Source organism: Spinacia oleracea, chromosome 5 (genome assembly GCF_020520425.1).
Source record: "Spinacia oleracea cultivar Varoflay chromosome 5, BTI_SOV_V1, whole genome shotgun sequence".
NCBI classification, from domain to species: Eukaryota; Viridiplantae; Streptophyta; class Magnoliopsida; order Caryophyllales; family Amaranthaceae; genus Spinacia; species Spinacia oleracea.
Window position 1 is genome coordinate 27746558 of NC_079491.1, and position 15293 is coordinate 27761850.

The following is a 15293-nucleotide window of genomic DNA, read 5'->3' on the forward strand; positions in this document are numbered from 1 at the left end:
GTTTTTGTTTTTCATAAATGGTACTCTTTAATTCACTTTGAAAAATCAACATTTGAAAAATCATGTTTATTTATTATCTTGAGAAGTGTTAGATTAATTTTTGTAAGAATTGAATTCGAAAATTCATGTTTTGGTCTAAGTAGTTCTTGATCATTAAGTGTACTTAGAATTGAGTCCAAACGAAACGAAACGAAACAAATCGTAACATTGAATAAACATAAATCGAACCCTAAATCGAATGATCACAATTAGAATCATTATTAACCATGATTCGTAAGTCGAATGAGTAACCATAATATAGATCAAAACACTTGTAATTGGAACGAATAACTTAAATTGAACCCTAAAACCATAAAAATTCCAATGACTAACTTAGAACCCTAAACCCTAATCCTAATGAGTCGAATCTTATGTCGAATCATTGAAACGAATCATTATCCTTATTCGAATGCATAAATCGAATCATTAAATCGAATCATTAAATCGAATCTTTAAATCGAATCATCATTAACCATACACCCTAGCTAGTTCATTGTGGAATCGAATCGTGAATCGTTCACCTTATGTCACTTTTAATTTGAATCATTAACTCCAATTCATCGTAGAATCGAATCATGAATCATAATTCATCCTATGATCGAATCATTAACCATTATGTTACTCTTAATTATAATTATTAACCATTAGGTCACTCTAAATACAAATTATTAACCATATTCCTCCATTTATATTTACTGTTTTCCAAAATGGTATTCAAATTGTTAAAAATGGTTTTAATATTCCAAATATGGTATTTTATTTTCCGGAATGGTATTCAGAGTAATCTAAAATGGTATCATATTTCAAAAATGGTAGAAATGTATAGTTTTCTTTTTACATAAATGATACTCATTTACCCAAAAATGGTATTCATTTTTTAAAACTCATCATCACTTGAAAAAGTCACTTTTGTTAACAAAGTCACTTTTGTTTACATTGAATTTTTTTAATGAGAAATTTGAAAAGCCTAAAGCCTAATGCATAAGTCGAATCATAAATCGAATCATTATCCTAATGCGAATGATTAACCATGAATCTTATGTCGAATCATAAATCGAATCGTTAAATCGTATCGTTACATCGAATCATCAATAATCATTAACCCTAGTTCATTGTGGATCATCATTAACCATCCTCACTAGTTCATTGTGGAATCGAATCGTGAATCATTCACCTTATTTCACTCTCAATTTGAATCATTAACTCCAATTCATTGTAGGATCGAATCATGAATCATAATTCATCTAACCATTATTTACTCTTAATTATAATTATTAACCCTAAGTTCACTCTAAATACAAATTATTAACCATATTTTACTCTTATTTTCCAAAATTGATAAAAATAGTTTTATTATTAGAAAAATGGTATTGGTATTACAAAAATGGTACTAAACTTTTTCTAAATGAAATTCATTTTCCTTAAATGGTACTCGTTTTGTACTAAATTTTATAAAGTGGTATTAATATCACAAAAATGGTGCTAAATATTTTAAAATGGTATTCATATTACAAAATTGGTACTCAATTTTTCTATATGGTATTCATTTTAATGATTATTGATGGCACGTTGGCAAACACACCTCAGTAACGGGATCCAAGTTGGCAAACGGGGTTGACTATTCAACAATTTCAAAATGGCTGGGAAATTACAAACAAGCCCATGGCATGTATTTCATAATACATGCCTAGCTACGATTTTGACGCCCTCGTTCCTTTACGGGGAGATGATACACATACTCCAAGGGTATGTAGGACCCACATACCCTGGTCTTATTGGTCCCAATTAACTTAGGGGCCGTTTGGTTGGGGGTTTTCATCAAAGGGAAAGGTAATCAAGTACCTTGATTCCCTTTATTGTTGTTTGTTAGACCAAATCAATCATTCCCTTTACCCCCATGATTCCCCAATTTTCCTCTACCTTCATTCCCCACACCCCCCAGGGAATCATCCTTACCCCCAAAGTCCTCATCACCCAACTAACCCAACTACCACTTTGACCACCATTGACTATCTCTATAACCACACCACCCACCCACACCACCCACCGGCTAACACCACTACAACCACCAGCGATGTCGTTGAAGTGTCCAACCAACACCCAGCCACCTCCGGCACCACCCAACCACCGCCGGCACCACCCAACCACCATCAGAAACCTACTACAACTCCATAAAAATAACCGAACCACCATCGGAAACTTACTCCAACTCCATTAAAACCACCCAGCCAGCTCCGAGATACCCAACCACCACCGAAAACCTACTACAACTCCCTCAAAACCACCACGAAACCACCCTTGCCACCACCAAAAATCTAACTTATCTACCACAAAACCACCAACCTCCCATCAAAAATAATCCCACCCGTCCCAAAAATTACTTTAATCACTTGAAAATCATAACTCCTACCATAAAAACAACACCAATTACAAATAAAAGTCTACCAAACTCCAAGATCTAAGAGTTAAAGATGAAGGGGAAGAGAGAGAAAAAGATGCGAAAAGAGAGAAAAGGAGGAGCAGAGGCGGCAGCTATGGTAGGGAGCAACGTCGGCGGCAGGATGGTAGCAAATTGGTGGCGAAGATGGATGGACGATGATGGAAGAGGAGGAGGAAGGGAGGGTGTACCTGATTTTAGATTGAAAGGGAAGATAGTTTATGGGTTTCCTTTTAGAAAACAAACAACTTGGTAAAAGAAAGGAAATTGTTTTCCATTCTCTCTCTTTCCCTTTCCTATTGTCATTCCCTTCACCTTTACGAACCAAAGAAACTTCATTTCGGAGGAAAAAGGGTTTTATTTGGGATGGGACCCATAATAAACCAATCGAAGAATTGCGTCCTTTACGGAAAGACGTCCCCCTTTTTCGAATAAAACAGTTAAACAGGCCGTTGGAGGAGGAAATGCTCAAACTTCGCAGCAACTACAATGGCGTCCAAGGCCTCAACTATGGTTTCCGTCATCTCCTTCTATACTCAACTTCAACCTCAGCAGAATGCAACCCTGTTTTTGCGAATTATTTGGTCGATTTTCTAGGGTTTTCTAAGCAACAAGCTCTTTCTACTTGCACTAAGGTCGTCCGCAGTCGCCTAGCTCGAGGTTCGAAAAAGGTCAGTGATTTTGAATTCGTTGAAAATTCTAATTCCGTTGTCAGTTTTCTCAAACAAACTGGATTTGAACAATCTCATATTCGATCTGCCGTAATTCGCAATCCTCGAATTTTGTTCTGTAATGTTGACAAAACCCTAATTCCCAAGACCCTAGCTTTTCAGAAAATGGGGTTTTCTGTATCCGATGTTGTTGAGGTTGTCAAGGTGAATCCTTCAATATTTTTTACGGGGACGGATACCAAAATTATTCAGGCATTTCAAATTTTGAGGGAGATTATGGGTTGTGATCACCATGTGATTTCGATTATGAAATGGCCTAATATCTGGCTTTCCTGTGTTTCCAAACTTTTGGTGCCTAATATAGCTTTGTTGCGGAATCATGGGATCCCCATTGAATCAATCCGGAAACGCCTACTTAGGGATCCATGTTCCTTTCTCCGGAAAACTGAGTTTATTCAGGATGCATTGATTAGGGTTGAAGAGAAGTTGGGGATTCCTCGACACTCGCCCCAATTCTTGTTAGGTGTTATATTATTGACCTCTTTTAAGGAGACGACTATCGAGTCGAAAAGACAAATTTTTAAGAGCTTTGGTTGGACTGAGTCTGATGTTGTAACTCTCACAATATTAAGTCCTTTTCTGTTGACGCTTTCTGAAGCTAGCCTCAAGAAAAAGTTGGGATTTTTAATGAATGAGCTGAGTTACGAGCCTAGTTTCTTGGCAAAGAGGTGTGCTTTGTTTACTTGTAGCTTGGAGAAGAGAATAGTACCGAGACATAAGACCCTCCTAGTCTTGAAAGAGAAAGGTTTAATTAAGATGAAATACTCTTTTATGTCTGCCATAAAGCTGAGTGAGTCTCAGTTCTTGAAGAGGTTTGTGCTACCATTTACAGAAGTCCATGAAGTTTATTCTAAACATGCAGGTATTAGTTTGGAGAAGCTAACTGTAGGATTGTCGAAACCATATTCTGATGATGCTTGATGCTAGGTAAGCTTAATTTAGCATGCAACATTTAGTTTATTGAATTCAGTAATTTCACCGTAACAACCACCAGTGTTTTTATTTGGCTCATAATTTCTAAAAGAATGATGGAAAAACTGGTTGATTCTTTTTGTTAATGTATCGTTGTTGAAAACTTCTATTTTGACGGTTCAGAGCTCTATACTTACTTTAGACTTCGTTCTGTTTTTGGTTTAATTGACATTGTGGGATTGTGCTATATATTAATATAAATATCACCTGTTGTGCTTGTATATGTGAAGATTGGGCTACTCTGAAAGCTTTCTTTATTATGCATAGCATATATAAATATTGTTTCCCTGCTTGCCACATTACCATGTTTATTAAAATAGTTACTCCGTAGTTGAGACTTTAAGAGTATTATTAGAAGATGCCAGCTTCATTCTAGGTCTTTGTGGATTGCTTGTTTGCATTTTGGTTTATAGTATACTTATTCATTCTTTTCTCAATTCTGTCTTACATATCTTTTCTTTACACCACACATTTCACTCCTGGATTGTACAATTTATTACACTCTGCTCTAGCAATCAGCACAAGCAGACTAGGAAATGAGTAGGAAATTTCTGAAGGCAAAGTTTGTATTTTCATGAAAAATCCGCCTTGGTTGGGGGGCTTCTTTTATACTCCGTACCTTTTACCCTTCCTGGTGTCAAAGGAAATATAGTTTGTCCTCAAATAATGAGCTGGAGATGACAATAGAGTCACTCCATAAATAAGATCACATTCATGGAAATCTTTTTACATGATGTTGATCCAGTATAATGATTGAACAATTAACTTTAGGACTCTGCAACTCTGGAAGTCTACACCGCAACTTTTACTACACTAGGCTGGTTGTTTATTTTGTTTAGCTTATCCAGTTGGCTCAGACTCTTTCTACTTGGGAATGATGGCTAATTGTTATCCTATCCCTGGGTATTAGGTAAGAAACACAGGTATGAAATCTGAAATCTAATATGTTCAAGGGTATTCATGTGTTCCAAAATCCCCAGTTTCGGAGACCTTTATTCTCCAATGTGTATAGCTGTGAATGAATGGATGTACCTTCTTCACTAATGGCCCTTGTCGTCAACATACCCATTCTCTTGTATCTGGATATCAAGACTTTGTGTCATATAAAGGTTCACACACCTGCATACTCCTTATTCCTTAGTCCTACAGATTTTTTGTGGCTAATTTGGAGAAGTTGCACCTACACACCTAGTTCCATCACCCAGTTAGGTGTATATTACTTGTTCTCCTAGGTCAGACTTTCTGTCTTTATACGGTCATCAGGTCATGAGTTCATGACTGTGTCCATGCCCAAAGAGATGTGATGTCCCAAACAGAGTACCTATACCTCAACCATTTCCTACCTCAAAATCTATGTTATACGGAATTGGGTATTTCTGCCCGAGACCGATACATGTCCAAGTATTTAACTCGGCTATTTTGTGAAAGGTTTGCAAGGTTTTGGCCCAAAGTGAAGCATTGAGGTGCCATATCTATGTTGAAGTGTCAGGATCCCACGAGCACTTAGTGCGAAATGGAGAGCTGGAGTAACATAGCTCATAACTCTTCAAAGGACTTGATTTGAGATGGTAAGGTTAATGATGGCTTTTCTTTCTATAACCTTGAGCATTGCGCTCACATATCATCAAGTAATCTTTGAATAAGGTGGCATAATTTCTGTTGTTCTGACTATAGGCAACTGGTTTTTCACGTGAACCATGGATTTTCTTACTTGGTGCCATGAGGTTCTTATTTTGTTTACCTTCATTCCCTCCTGTCTCTCTGTGCCAGCTTGCACCCCCCACTCCCCATCATTTCCAGCCACTGACAGGCTTTTGCTATTTATTTGGTCTGAGAAGCCCCTAACATTTGGAATCTGTTGAAGTTGCTTAGCTTCCACGTATGATGTACCTCTGCCTTTTTTTAGTGAAAATGTATTTTGTTTTTATGTGCTGGATTGTGTGTTTTTTCACGTATTTAGAGGACTTCCTCCTCTTGTCAGGTATTATCATAGACAATAGTATTGTTCTGGACGGGATGAGCTTTGTTAGAAGGGTTATGTTTATTTCCGTATCATGCCCTATTCAATGCTTTGTGCTCAGCAAAAAGAGTGTCATTATTTCTGTATTTCTACCCTGATGGCCTTGGAATCCATGGAGACATGAACCTTAGTCCGGTTAGGTTCACGGTTATTACTATGCAACAGCAGTTACGTAAATGCTGTCATAATTATAAAGGAGAGCCAGTTGAACCATTTTAAATGAATCAGAGTCTGATTTGGTTTTAGTTGTCAAAATCTTTTCTTGAAATAGTATGCTTCTCTTTTCTAATAGCAGACAATCAAAATTCAAAAGTGTAAGTGTTCATTAACGTTTGGCTGCTCACTTCAAGTAATTCTGTGTTAGAAGTATTTTTTTTATTATTGATAGCTTGCACAATTTCATGCATAATTGATTAATTGTGTTATATAGACTGATGTATGTTTATGCTGCTTCGGCTTTGCTAATACAGCTTGACAGGGGAGAATGAAATATGATGTTTATTTATGCTGCACTGGGATATGACTAGTGATTCGCTTAACGAGGAAGACTATGCATCATTTGAGGAACCTGTGATTGCGACAAAATTTAGCTATCAATGGGGAATTTCCGTCACTCGTGAGTAAAAAGAAGGCCAGTGTCAATACGAGTTTGGAAATTCTATATGTTTTAGTCAGATACAAATTTCTTTGTTTGAGTCGGATAAATGAACCAGGCATAAATTAGTACGGCGAGTGACTCATGTTTTTTTGGGTTGTCAATTGATACATGGTGATCACTCACCGGGTGTTGGCGGTTCAAAAAATGTGCAGGCTAATGAGTAATGAGCCGCATTGTGGAGTTGGACATAGAAGGTGCTATAACTTTTCACGGGCTAGGACTCGGGCTTGACTGAAGTAGCTCCAGGCCTGAATGTTGATTGGTTTAGGCGTAGTTAATCGTCAAAATCACTAATACTGATCTTGAAGATTAATCGTCAAAAATTAGTGCAATGTGTAGATCTGAGATCATTGTAGATTAAAAAGTTCAATGTGATATTTTTGTCTGCAGAAGCATATTCACTACTGCAATCACTATGCACTTGTATAGTTACGGTGTGCACAAGAATTAAGGCAATATGAGAGAGGTGGGATATCTCGTGGTAAGACAAGAGTGTAAAAAAAGACAAAAGGCACCTTACATGCATAACTTTTGCCTATGTCTTACTTAATACTGTGAAAGTTTGGAGATGGGACAAACATTTAGGGACAAAAGGAGTATCCGGAATTTCTTATACTTCACACTATTGAATCTTGGAGAGCCCCTAGTGGCCTAATACCATCCCTTTTGTTTCTGTTTTCGACTGGTATACAAAATATCTGGGTCGAGTCTACAGCCATCAAATGCAAAAGTTAGTGTCCATGCAGATGCAGCTGAGTTGACCATCAAGTAAGATTTGAGATATTGTGTAAACTCCCAACAAAAGGGATCATTTAATAGAATGATAGAATTAAATTTCTTGACTTTCAAAATATGAGTTCCCACCTTCCATGAAATTATCCAAAAAACTACAATCACACACAAATGAGAAATGACAACTATCAAAAAGCGGAGGCGTAATTACTCTTATTAAGTTTCTTTGAATAACTAACTGTTAGGTCTTACACATACCAAGTATCATAGATGATGACTGCAAACCCTGCGACTGAACAAAACTAAAACCACCCAAAAGAATTTTATCCATTAACATGGCAAACTACGACAGCAGAAAGTAAATGATCCACAGTGCAACACATGAAGATTCGGAGGTCATAAAGTAGAAATTGCCATGGCAACAGAATTATAAAGGTCTGTCATTTGTTCGGTGGTTCAGTGGTTGTGGTTACAAAAGCATACTAAACAATAACTTACAGCCAGAATTTTGTAATCTACCGCAGAACACTTAAATAACTTGGTGAAGTATTCACATTCACATAACTGTATGCCATTCACCTCCTACCAATATCCAGAGCTCAAAGACACATTGCTTTACCAATATCTCCAAAACTGTATGCTTCATCCGTTCATCTGGGTAATAAAAAGGACAAGAGCGGAAAAACATGATCAGCAAAAGTCCAAGAAAAATAAAGAACAAGCCTTCAAGATTTTACAAGGAAAGAAACAGTATGCTTGTTGGCTCAGAAAAACCCAATTGCAAAAAGGAGAAAGAGCCAGAATAACCATCCTGATAACACTTCCATATTAAAGGTACACCCCCCCAGGACAGCTTACAAGAAGGAATATTGAATTTTAACATACGGAGTATGCATATTGGGTAAATGACACGTACAACATAAGTCATTTCCTACCTTGCTTTCAGAAAGGCCAAAGTCCAACAAAGATAATAAGAGCATAAACTGTGACAGTTTGTTCTTTTCTGATGTTTTACAGATCTTGAAATAGTTCGAGGTTTCCCTTAATCTCCATAATGTAACTATTATTCAGATCCAAGATCAATAACTTTGCCAGTCTGCTGAAACCCAGTACACCACAGTATTGCACTGCATAACCAGACAAGGAACTGAGATTTAGTTAAAACTTGCTGAAACATCAAGAGACTAATTAATTCTGATTAATTCTTAATCCTTCAAACTAAAATGGCTTCAAGCATTATACCAAGACTGTAAATTATCAACCAAGGATATGTGGCAAATTAAGAAGGCTTATTTTTATCCTTCGTGAAGAAATCAAACAAGATTGGGAGCTTTGCTTTCAAGTACCAGTATCCACCAAGGACCAAAAATCAGGTCCAGCCTATTTAAAGCTTCACAATACTTGACACTTTTATTCGAGACTTTTTAACACCCAAAGCTAGCAAGTCAATGCCACATTACAAGTAGTCAAGCACCCATGCAGGTCACATAGAAATATGAATACAACTACTCTTTAAGGGAACCCTATGACAAGGGGGTAGCCCTAAATACATGGCAACCATTAGCTTTCCTTTCTGATATCAAAAAAAAAAATCCCACACAGCGAAAAATACAAGACTTATTCATAAATATATCTATAACTATAACTAAAGTAAAAACCGAAGAAATCATCTTTGCACACTTGTCATTTCCTCATGAATTCTTTTCTCTCCAAAACTGTTTATGACATCATCTTAATTCCCTCTTTTTTTTTCCTTTCAAATTCCAAGATTTGAATAAAAATCTTTAAAAGAAGAATGAAATTGTGACTATATGTTTCCCAAAAACGGAGTAATGACTTTCCTCTCCCCAAAATACTTTTTTGTGTAAATTTGTTGCAAACTTCATATGAGTAATATTTTATTGAAAAGAAAATATTGAATATTATTTTTTTTGGATTAAAATCGTGCATCGCACGAGTACTATATACCCATCAAGACTAAAGCAAAGACAGAGGCAGCCTATTAGCAACAGCTGCAGAAGCTCACAGTTTAAAAACTACTAAGTTCGGGTTCTCTCAACCAACTTGACAGCAAAAGGCCAAAAGCCCGTCAATGGTAGCAAGTATTCTTTCCGCGGTCCTTTGGAGATGCTACCTACATTGCCAATTTAGGTTTAAATTTTAATAACAAATTACATGATACGAGATTCTTCCGTGAACATTACACTATCTAGAGCTAAGATAGTTAAATTGGACTAGACATTTGGTGGAATCAGGTTGTAAACCTTGTTTAAAGCCAATACACAGCAAGCCTCGTATTCAAGGATACAATATAAGCATGTAATAAAATTAAGAACCGTCCTTAAGATTATGCAAAGAAAGCCATTACTACCCAAAGCATTTCAAACTAAGTCGTCAGAAAATATAACGACCCAAACTAATACTAGAGAACAAAGTAGGTGAGGCACTCAATGATTGAATAACATAGGAACTTAGGAAGTTTGTTTAGGAATCCAGTTTCTGAGGGCTGTGACATTGTCTTTACCCGGAAAAAAATATCTCACTATCTCAGCGACATTCCAACAAAATTTTAATCATGGAAAACCCAACCGTAGGAGAAAAACCATGATATAGGACCATAGGATTCATGTAACAGAGTATATTATTCTGAAATGAAAGGGATGGAGCAAGGTGCAATCTTTGATATTAGCAAGGCAAAACCTCGGTGATACAATATGACTCAAAGTCATGATATAACATATGTATTTTGACATAAGCAAGGGCCACCAACAACTAATGGATATTTCACAGCTTCTACGTGTTACGAGAATTCATTCATCAAGTTAGGAAAAGAAGATGGGTATTTAGTATTCTGACTATTCTCATTCTAAATGTGTGAATATATGTGTTTCTTCCAAGCGGTGTAAATGGCCAAAAAACAAATTATCTCAAATGAGTTCACAACTTCAAATATAGCAGATAACAGTTGTTGGATCCTAACCAGGCATCACTTGCTACTATAAAGCCATACAAGCAGGATCTTTAGTCCAACTGAGGAGTCCAACTGAGCAGCCCAACATACTCATAAGTCATAACTATCAACTGTAATGTGGACTTGTAGAACAGGCCTACTCAGACGGGATTCCATAAAGATCATAATCTATAGTCCGTGTAAAAGGATTCCATGAGCTTGCTCTCCTTCAGCGAGGTGATTGTATTCTGGTTTCCAACTCGTGACAAGTGAAGTAGTATCAGCAGTTTTGTTTAAGGACGTCCTATACTTAAAACCCCAGTTCCCCACCCCCTGGCAGCCTCCAGGGAAATATTCATAAAAATGCTTAAGTTCGAATGTTTGATTAACGGAGTTTCAGCTTCTAGTAGTTTCTTTATTATTGCTACTTGCGCGAAGTATCCAAGAGAGAATATGTGTGAGAGAAGAGATATGCCTGTACTGACTGAGAAAACTAGAAATAAATGAAGTACAGTAGATATACACACCAGGAACTGATATGCAAACAAGCCAATCCACAAACAGCAAGAATAAAGCTATGCTCTTTCAACTAAACTCCAAACTAAGCATCGTAACAAGCTAATCACGGTGCTACTTGCATGAAGTATCCAAGAGAGAATATGTGTGTGAGAAGAGAGCTGCCTGTATTGACTGAGAAAATTAGTGCAAGAACTGATATTATGGAGAGGGGTATTTTAGGAGTTGCATTATAATTCAGTTATTAGTGGCTGCATAATAAGTTAGCTGGTTTGTTAGGGGGGGGGGGATCTCTATATATAGAGCATATTAGTTGGAGATGGGAATTAGGTTGAATATCGTGGAAAGCACCTAGAAGTTTGTAGTTTGGGAGAGTGCTACTGGTGATTCATCACTTGATTAGCTTTAACACAGCATATCCTTACTTCTTCTTCACTAATTAAGAGCATATTAGTTGGAGATGGGGATTATGTTGAATATTGTGGAAAGTAACTAGAAGTTTGTAGTTCGGGAGAGTGCTATTCCTCTCGAAAGATTAGCAAGGCTGTTATTGGTGATTTGTCACTTGATTAGAATTAACACAGTCATATCCTTACTTCTTCTTCACTAATCATGCTTCTTCCTCCCTTAATCTCTATTTTCTGCCATTAATTTGCTGTTTTGGTCTGTTATCTATGTTAATTCATAGCAACTAGAAGTAAATGAAGTACACTAGATATACACACCAGGAACTTACATGCAAACAAGATAATCCACAAACAGCAGGAATAAAGCTATCATCTTTCAACTAAACCCCAAACTAACCATCTTAACAAGGTTACTAATGTGGTAGGCTACAAGGATGAAGCAAACTAGCAAATAGTTAAGGGCAATAATGAAGCAAATTGGCAAAACAACTAGCAAATAGCAGGAATAAAGCTATCATCTTTCAACTAAACCCCAAACTAACCATCTTAACAAGGTTACTAATGTGGTAGGCTACAAGGATGAAGCAAACTAGCAAATAGTTAAGGGCAATAATGAAGCAAATTGGCAAAACAACTAACACTAGAATGAAGTTGACATCATTTAGGTATGTATCTCACTTCACAAAACTAAGTATCCAAAGCAACCGACTACATCTGATCAACAGAAATACTCCAGTACTCCACATCCCCATCTGAGTCCTTATATTCCATAGTCCGTACATCCCCCAAGATAGGTATCACATTCATGGCATGCAAATCACTTGAAGATGCCCCAGCGGTGAATGGTAGAGTACAGACACATGAGACTCAAAATCTTGAGCCTGAGAGAGTGGAGGTTCGAATCCTTCCTCGGTCACTTCTCTGTTAGCCACAATATTGAGAATGTCCATTGAATAAACAATTCCAAGAACTCAGATCTAATTGGTCCATCAACATTGATCCAATCTAAGTTTTGAAGTTCGAGGCAAATCACGGTGATCTTCTTTATCTAATGAAAGGAGTCCTCTTTCCGTCCTCTGCTACCCCCCCCTCCCCCGCATAGTATATGCTTCAGAAGGAATCACACAAGGAGAGGTTGACAGCTTGACACAATGAAAGCGAAAACAAGTTCATTTTACTCAAAGAAAGTGCAGTTTTGATCAACCTAAAAACAAGAAGAGGAGTCTTAACAACATATTAAAAAATTGGGTCTTCAGATCATGTCAGGCTCGCTAAGTCAATCAATCCAATGATGTATTGATTGATGCTAATATTCTATTAGAAAATGTGCCTCCAACCCAACACATCCCTCAGGGCCCTCACACATGCCTGCAATATAAACGGAGGTAAAAGTGGACAACAAAGTAAGCCACCAAAAACAGACATTACATTATCTAACTAAGAAGAGAACCAAGCATAACCGTGTTCATGAAACGCAGGGAGGCAGCTGGTACGTGTAAAGCCGAAAACTAATATTTGAAAGTAGGAAAAAAAACATTCACAACAGAATCACCAAAATGGTGCATCAACACAATCAACACCAGCTTCATTTCCATCATTATATCAGCAAAAAGGAAACAATAAATAGCTGTTATCAAGGTCATTCAACCAAATATTACATGCTACATTGTGCAGGTATGTACTTACCTTTCATCAAACAGGATTTGAAATTTTTTCCAACGATCTCTGAGTTAACGCCTCCAAACTAAGACCTGTATGTTTAGAGTAAATTTGATGGACTTCCTTGAACGGTAGAACGAACCTCTCCAAGAACCGAGCCTCGTTACAGCTTAGTACACTAGAGAGACGGTAATCCATCTTTATAAAACCTTTCTCCTTCAAGACCAATAGTACCTTATGTCTTAGCATTGTTCTCTTCTCCAAGCTATAAGTTAAAAGGCAAGACTGCAATATTAAGACATTAGGCTCGTAACCCAGTTCATTCATGAGAAAACCTAACTTCTTTTTAATTGTAGCGATAGACAGCCCAAAACAGGGAGGATTTTTTCTAAAAAGAGCTGCAACATCAGATTCAGTCCAACCGAAACTCATATACGTTTCCCTTTTCGACTGGATAGCCTTCTCGTTATGAGAGGATAGCAAATGAAGCCCAAGCAAGAACTGTGGAGAGTTTCGGGAAATCCCCAACTTCTCTTCAACCCTAATCATTGCATCTTCTAAATATTCAGTTTCCCGGACAAGAGCGGATGGTAACCTAAGTAGGTATTTCCGAATTGATTCATCGGGGATCCCATAATTTCGCAACAACGCTACATTTGCCACCAAATATTTGGAATTTCCAACAAACCTTTTGTCGACTAATTTCTTCAAAATGGCAATCACATGGAGATCAGAACCCGTAACCTCCCTCAAAGCTTTGATTGCAGAAACAATATTGGTATTTGAGGTCGTAACAAATATTGAAGGATTTACACTGACAACCTCAGCAAAATCAGACCCAGAAATACCCAATTTCTCAATAGCTTGGGTCTTGGGAATTAGGGTTCTGTTAACATTACACAATAAAATTTGGGGTACAGAAACAACGGCCTTTCGAATATGAGAATGTTCCAGTCCAATTTTTTTGAGATATTTAACAACGGAATCAGCATTATCAACGAAATTAAAATCACTAAAATTCTTCGCACCTCGAAGTTGACGAACGCGGGCGAGCTTAGTGGAAGTAGAGAGAGCGTGTTGAGTGGGCAAACCTAGAGACTCCACCAAGTAATTCACGAATTCAGGGTTTCCTTCGACTGAAATTGAGGATGAAGTTGAATAGAGTAGAAGATGACGGAAACCATGGACGACGTTGAACCTTTGGAAACCATTGAAGTTGCTGCGAAGTTTGAGCATTCTCCCAACTCGGACTGTGGGACAATGGGAGTATGGAGGTGAGGAAGGTGATATGTAAGGGAAAGAAAGGAAAGCAATCAACCCCCGACCCAAATGAAAAGCTACACCCGGTTGCATACAAATTGGGTCGTATACATCTTGTCTATGGGTTGTCAAATTGGATCATCGGATCGATTATAAACAGTTCGGGTCACATCGACATCAATTAATGTTGATTCAATATTTCTTTTCGGATCGATTCTGATATGTTCAGATAACTTTGGTTCGGATAAAGTCGGGTCATAAATTATTTCTGATTGAACTCGGTTTTTGTTCGAGTAACTTCGGTTCGGGTCAATCTCCGAATCTATTGGAATTGATTCGGATTTAAAACGGTTTTGTGTCTATCAATTTGGCTCGGATTGAGTTTGGTTCGGGAGTATGTCGGATTCCGGTACAATTCGGCCGGTTTATTTCGGATACGGGTCATGTCCGGATCGGTTAGATGAGATGCCCTTCTCACACGGAGATGCCCTTGTCACATGGGTACTACGTACAAGGTTGCAAAAGTTGATCCAGCCCACCCGTCCAATCCGAACCTAACCCCAATAATAAGGGTTGGGTCAAAATTTTCAACCCATTTAATTAAATGGGTCAACCCAACTCAACATGTTTGATTAAATTAATTGGGTCATGTTGAATTTTTCAACCTAAAAATAAACCGCCTAACCTATTTAACTAATTGGGTCAAACGCACTCAACCAGCATGAAAATTTAATTTTGCGTATTTAGCTTTTTACAAATTAAAAATATAAAAAACTTAAACTAACGCCTAGAAACCGCCAATAGCTATTTTCTCTCTCAATATGTATCTTTTCTTCCTCAACTCAAATATTATCAACCTAGATTTTCTTTATGTATGTATTCTCTATATCAACAAATAAAGTATCGAATCTA

At 37.3% G+C, this 15293-nt stretch overlaps 2 protein-coding genes across 9 annotated transcripts; one reads left to right on the plus strand and one right to left on the minus strand.

Annotated features, from left to right (window-relative positions):
* Positions 1-1966: 1966 nt before the first annotated feature.
* On the plus strand, positions 1967-7258 carry LOC110791461 (uncharacterized). 6 transcript variants are annotated; one of them, XR_002534091.2, is made up of 4 exons: positions 1988-3147; positions 4070-4134; positions 5608-5747; positions 6670-7258. XR_002534091.2 is itself a non-coding variant. In XM_021996209.2 (2 exons), the coding sequence occupies exon 1, from the start codon at positions 2698-2700 to the stop codon at positions 4126-4128; it is 1431 nt and encodes a 476-aa protein (XP_021851901.2). In that variant the 5' UTR covers positions 1967-2697; the 3' UTR covers positions 4129-4134; positions 6670-7258. The 6 variants fall into 6 exon arrangements, 1 of the variants encoding a protein (XP_021851901.2); XR_002534090.2 differs by having other exon boundaries at positions 1967-4134; XR_008921270.1 differs by having other exon boundaries at positions 1972-3147; positions 4070-5747.
* A 515-nt stretch (positions 7259-7773) lies between these two features.
* LOC110791462 (uncharacterized) lies at positions 7774-14453 on the minus strand. 3 transcript variants are annotated; one of them, XR_002534093.2, is made up of 3 exons: positions 13149-14453; positions 8525-8716; positions 7774-8243 (listed from the first exon to the last, which is right to left on the minus strand). XR_002534093.2 is itself a non-coding variant. In XM_021996210.2 (2 exons), exon 1 carries the CDS (start codon positions 14355-14357, stop codon positions 13155-13157), a length of 1203 nt encoding a protein of 400 aa, XP_021851902.1. In that variant the 5' UTR covers positions 14358-14453; the 3' UTR covers positions 7774-8243; positions 13149-13154. The 3 variants fall into 3 exon arrangements, 1 of the variants encoding a protein (XP_021851902.1); XR_008921271.1 differs by having other exon boundaries at positions 8525-8736; XM_021996210.2 differs by lacking the exon at positions 8525-8716.
* Positions 14454-15293: the final 840 nt, after the last annotated feature.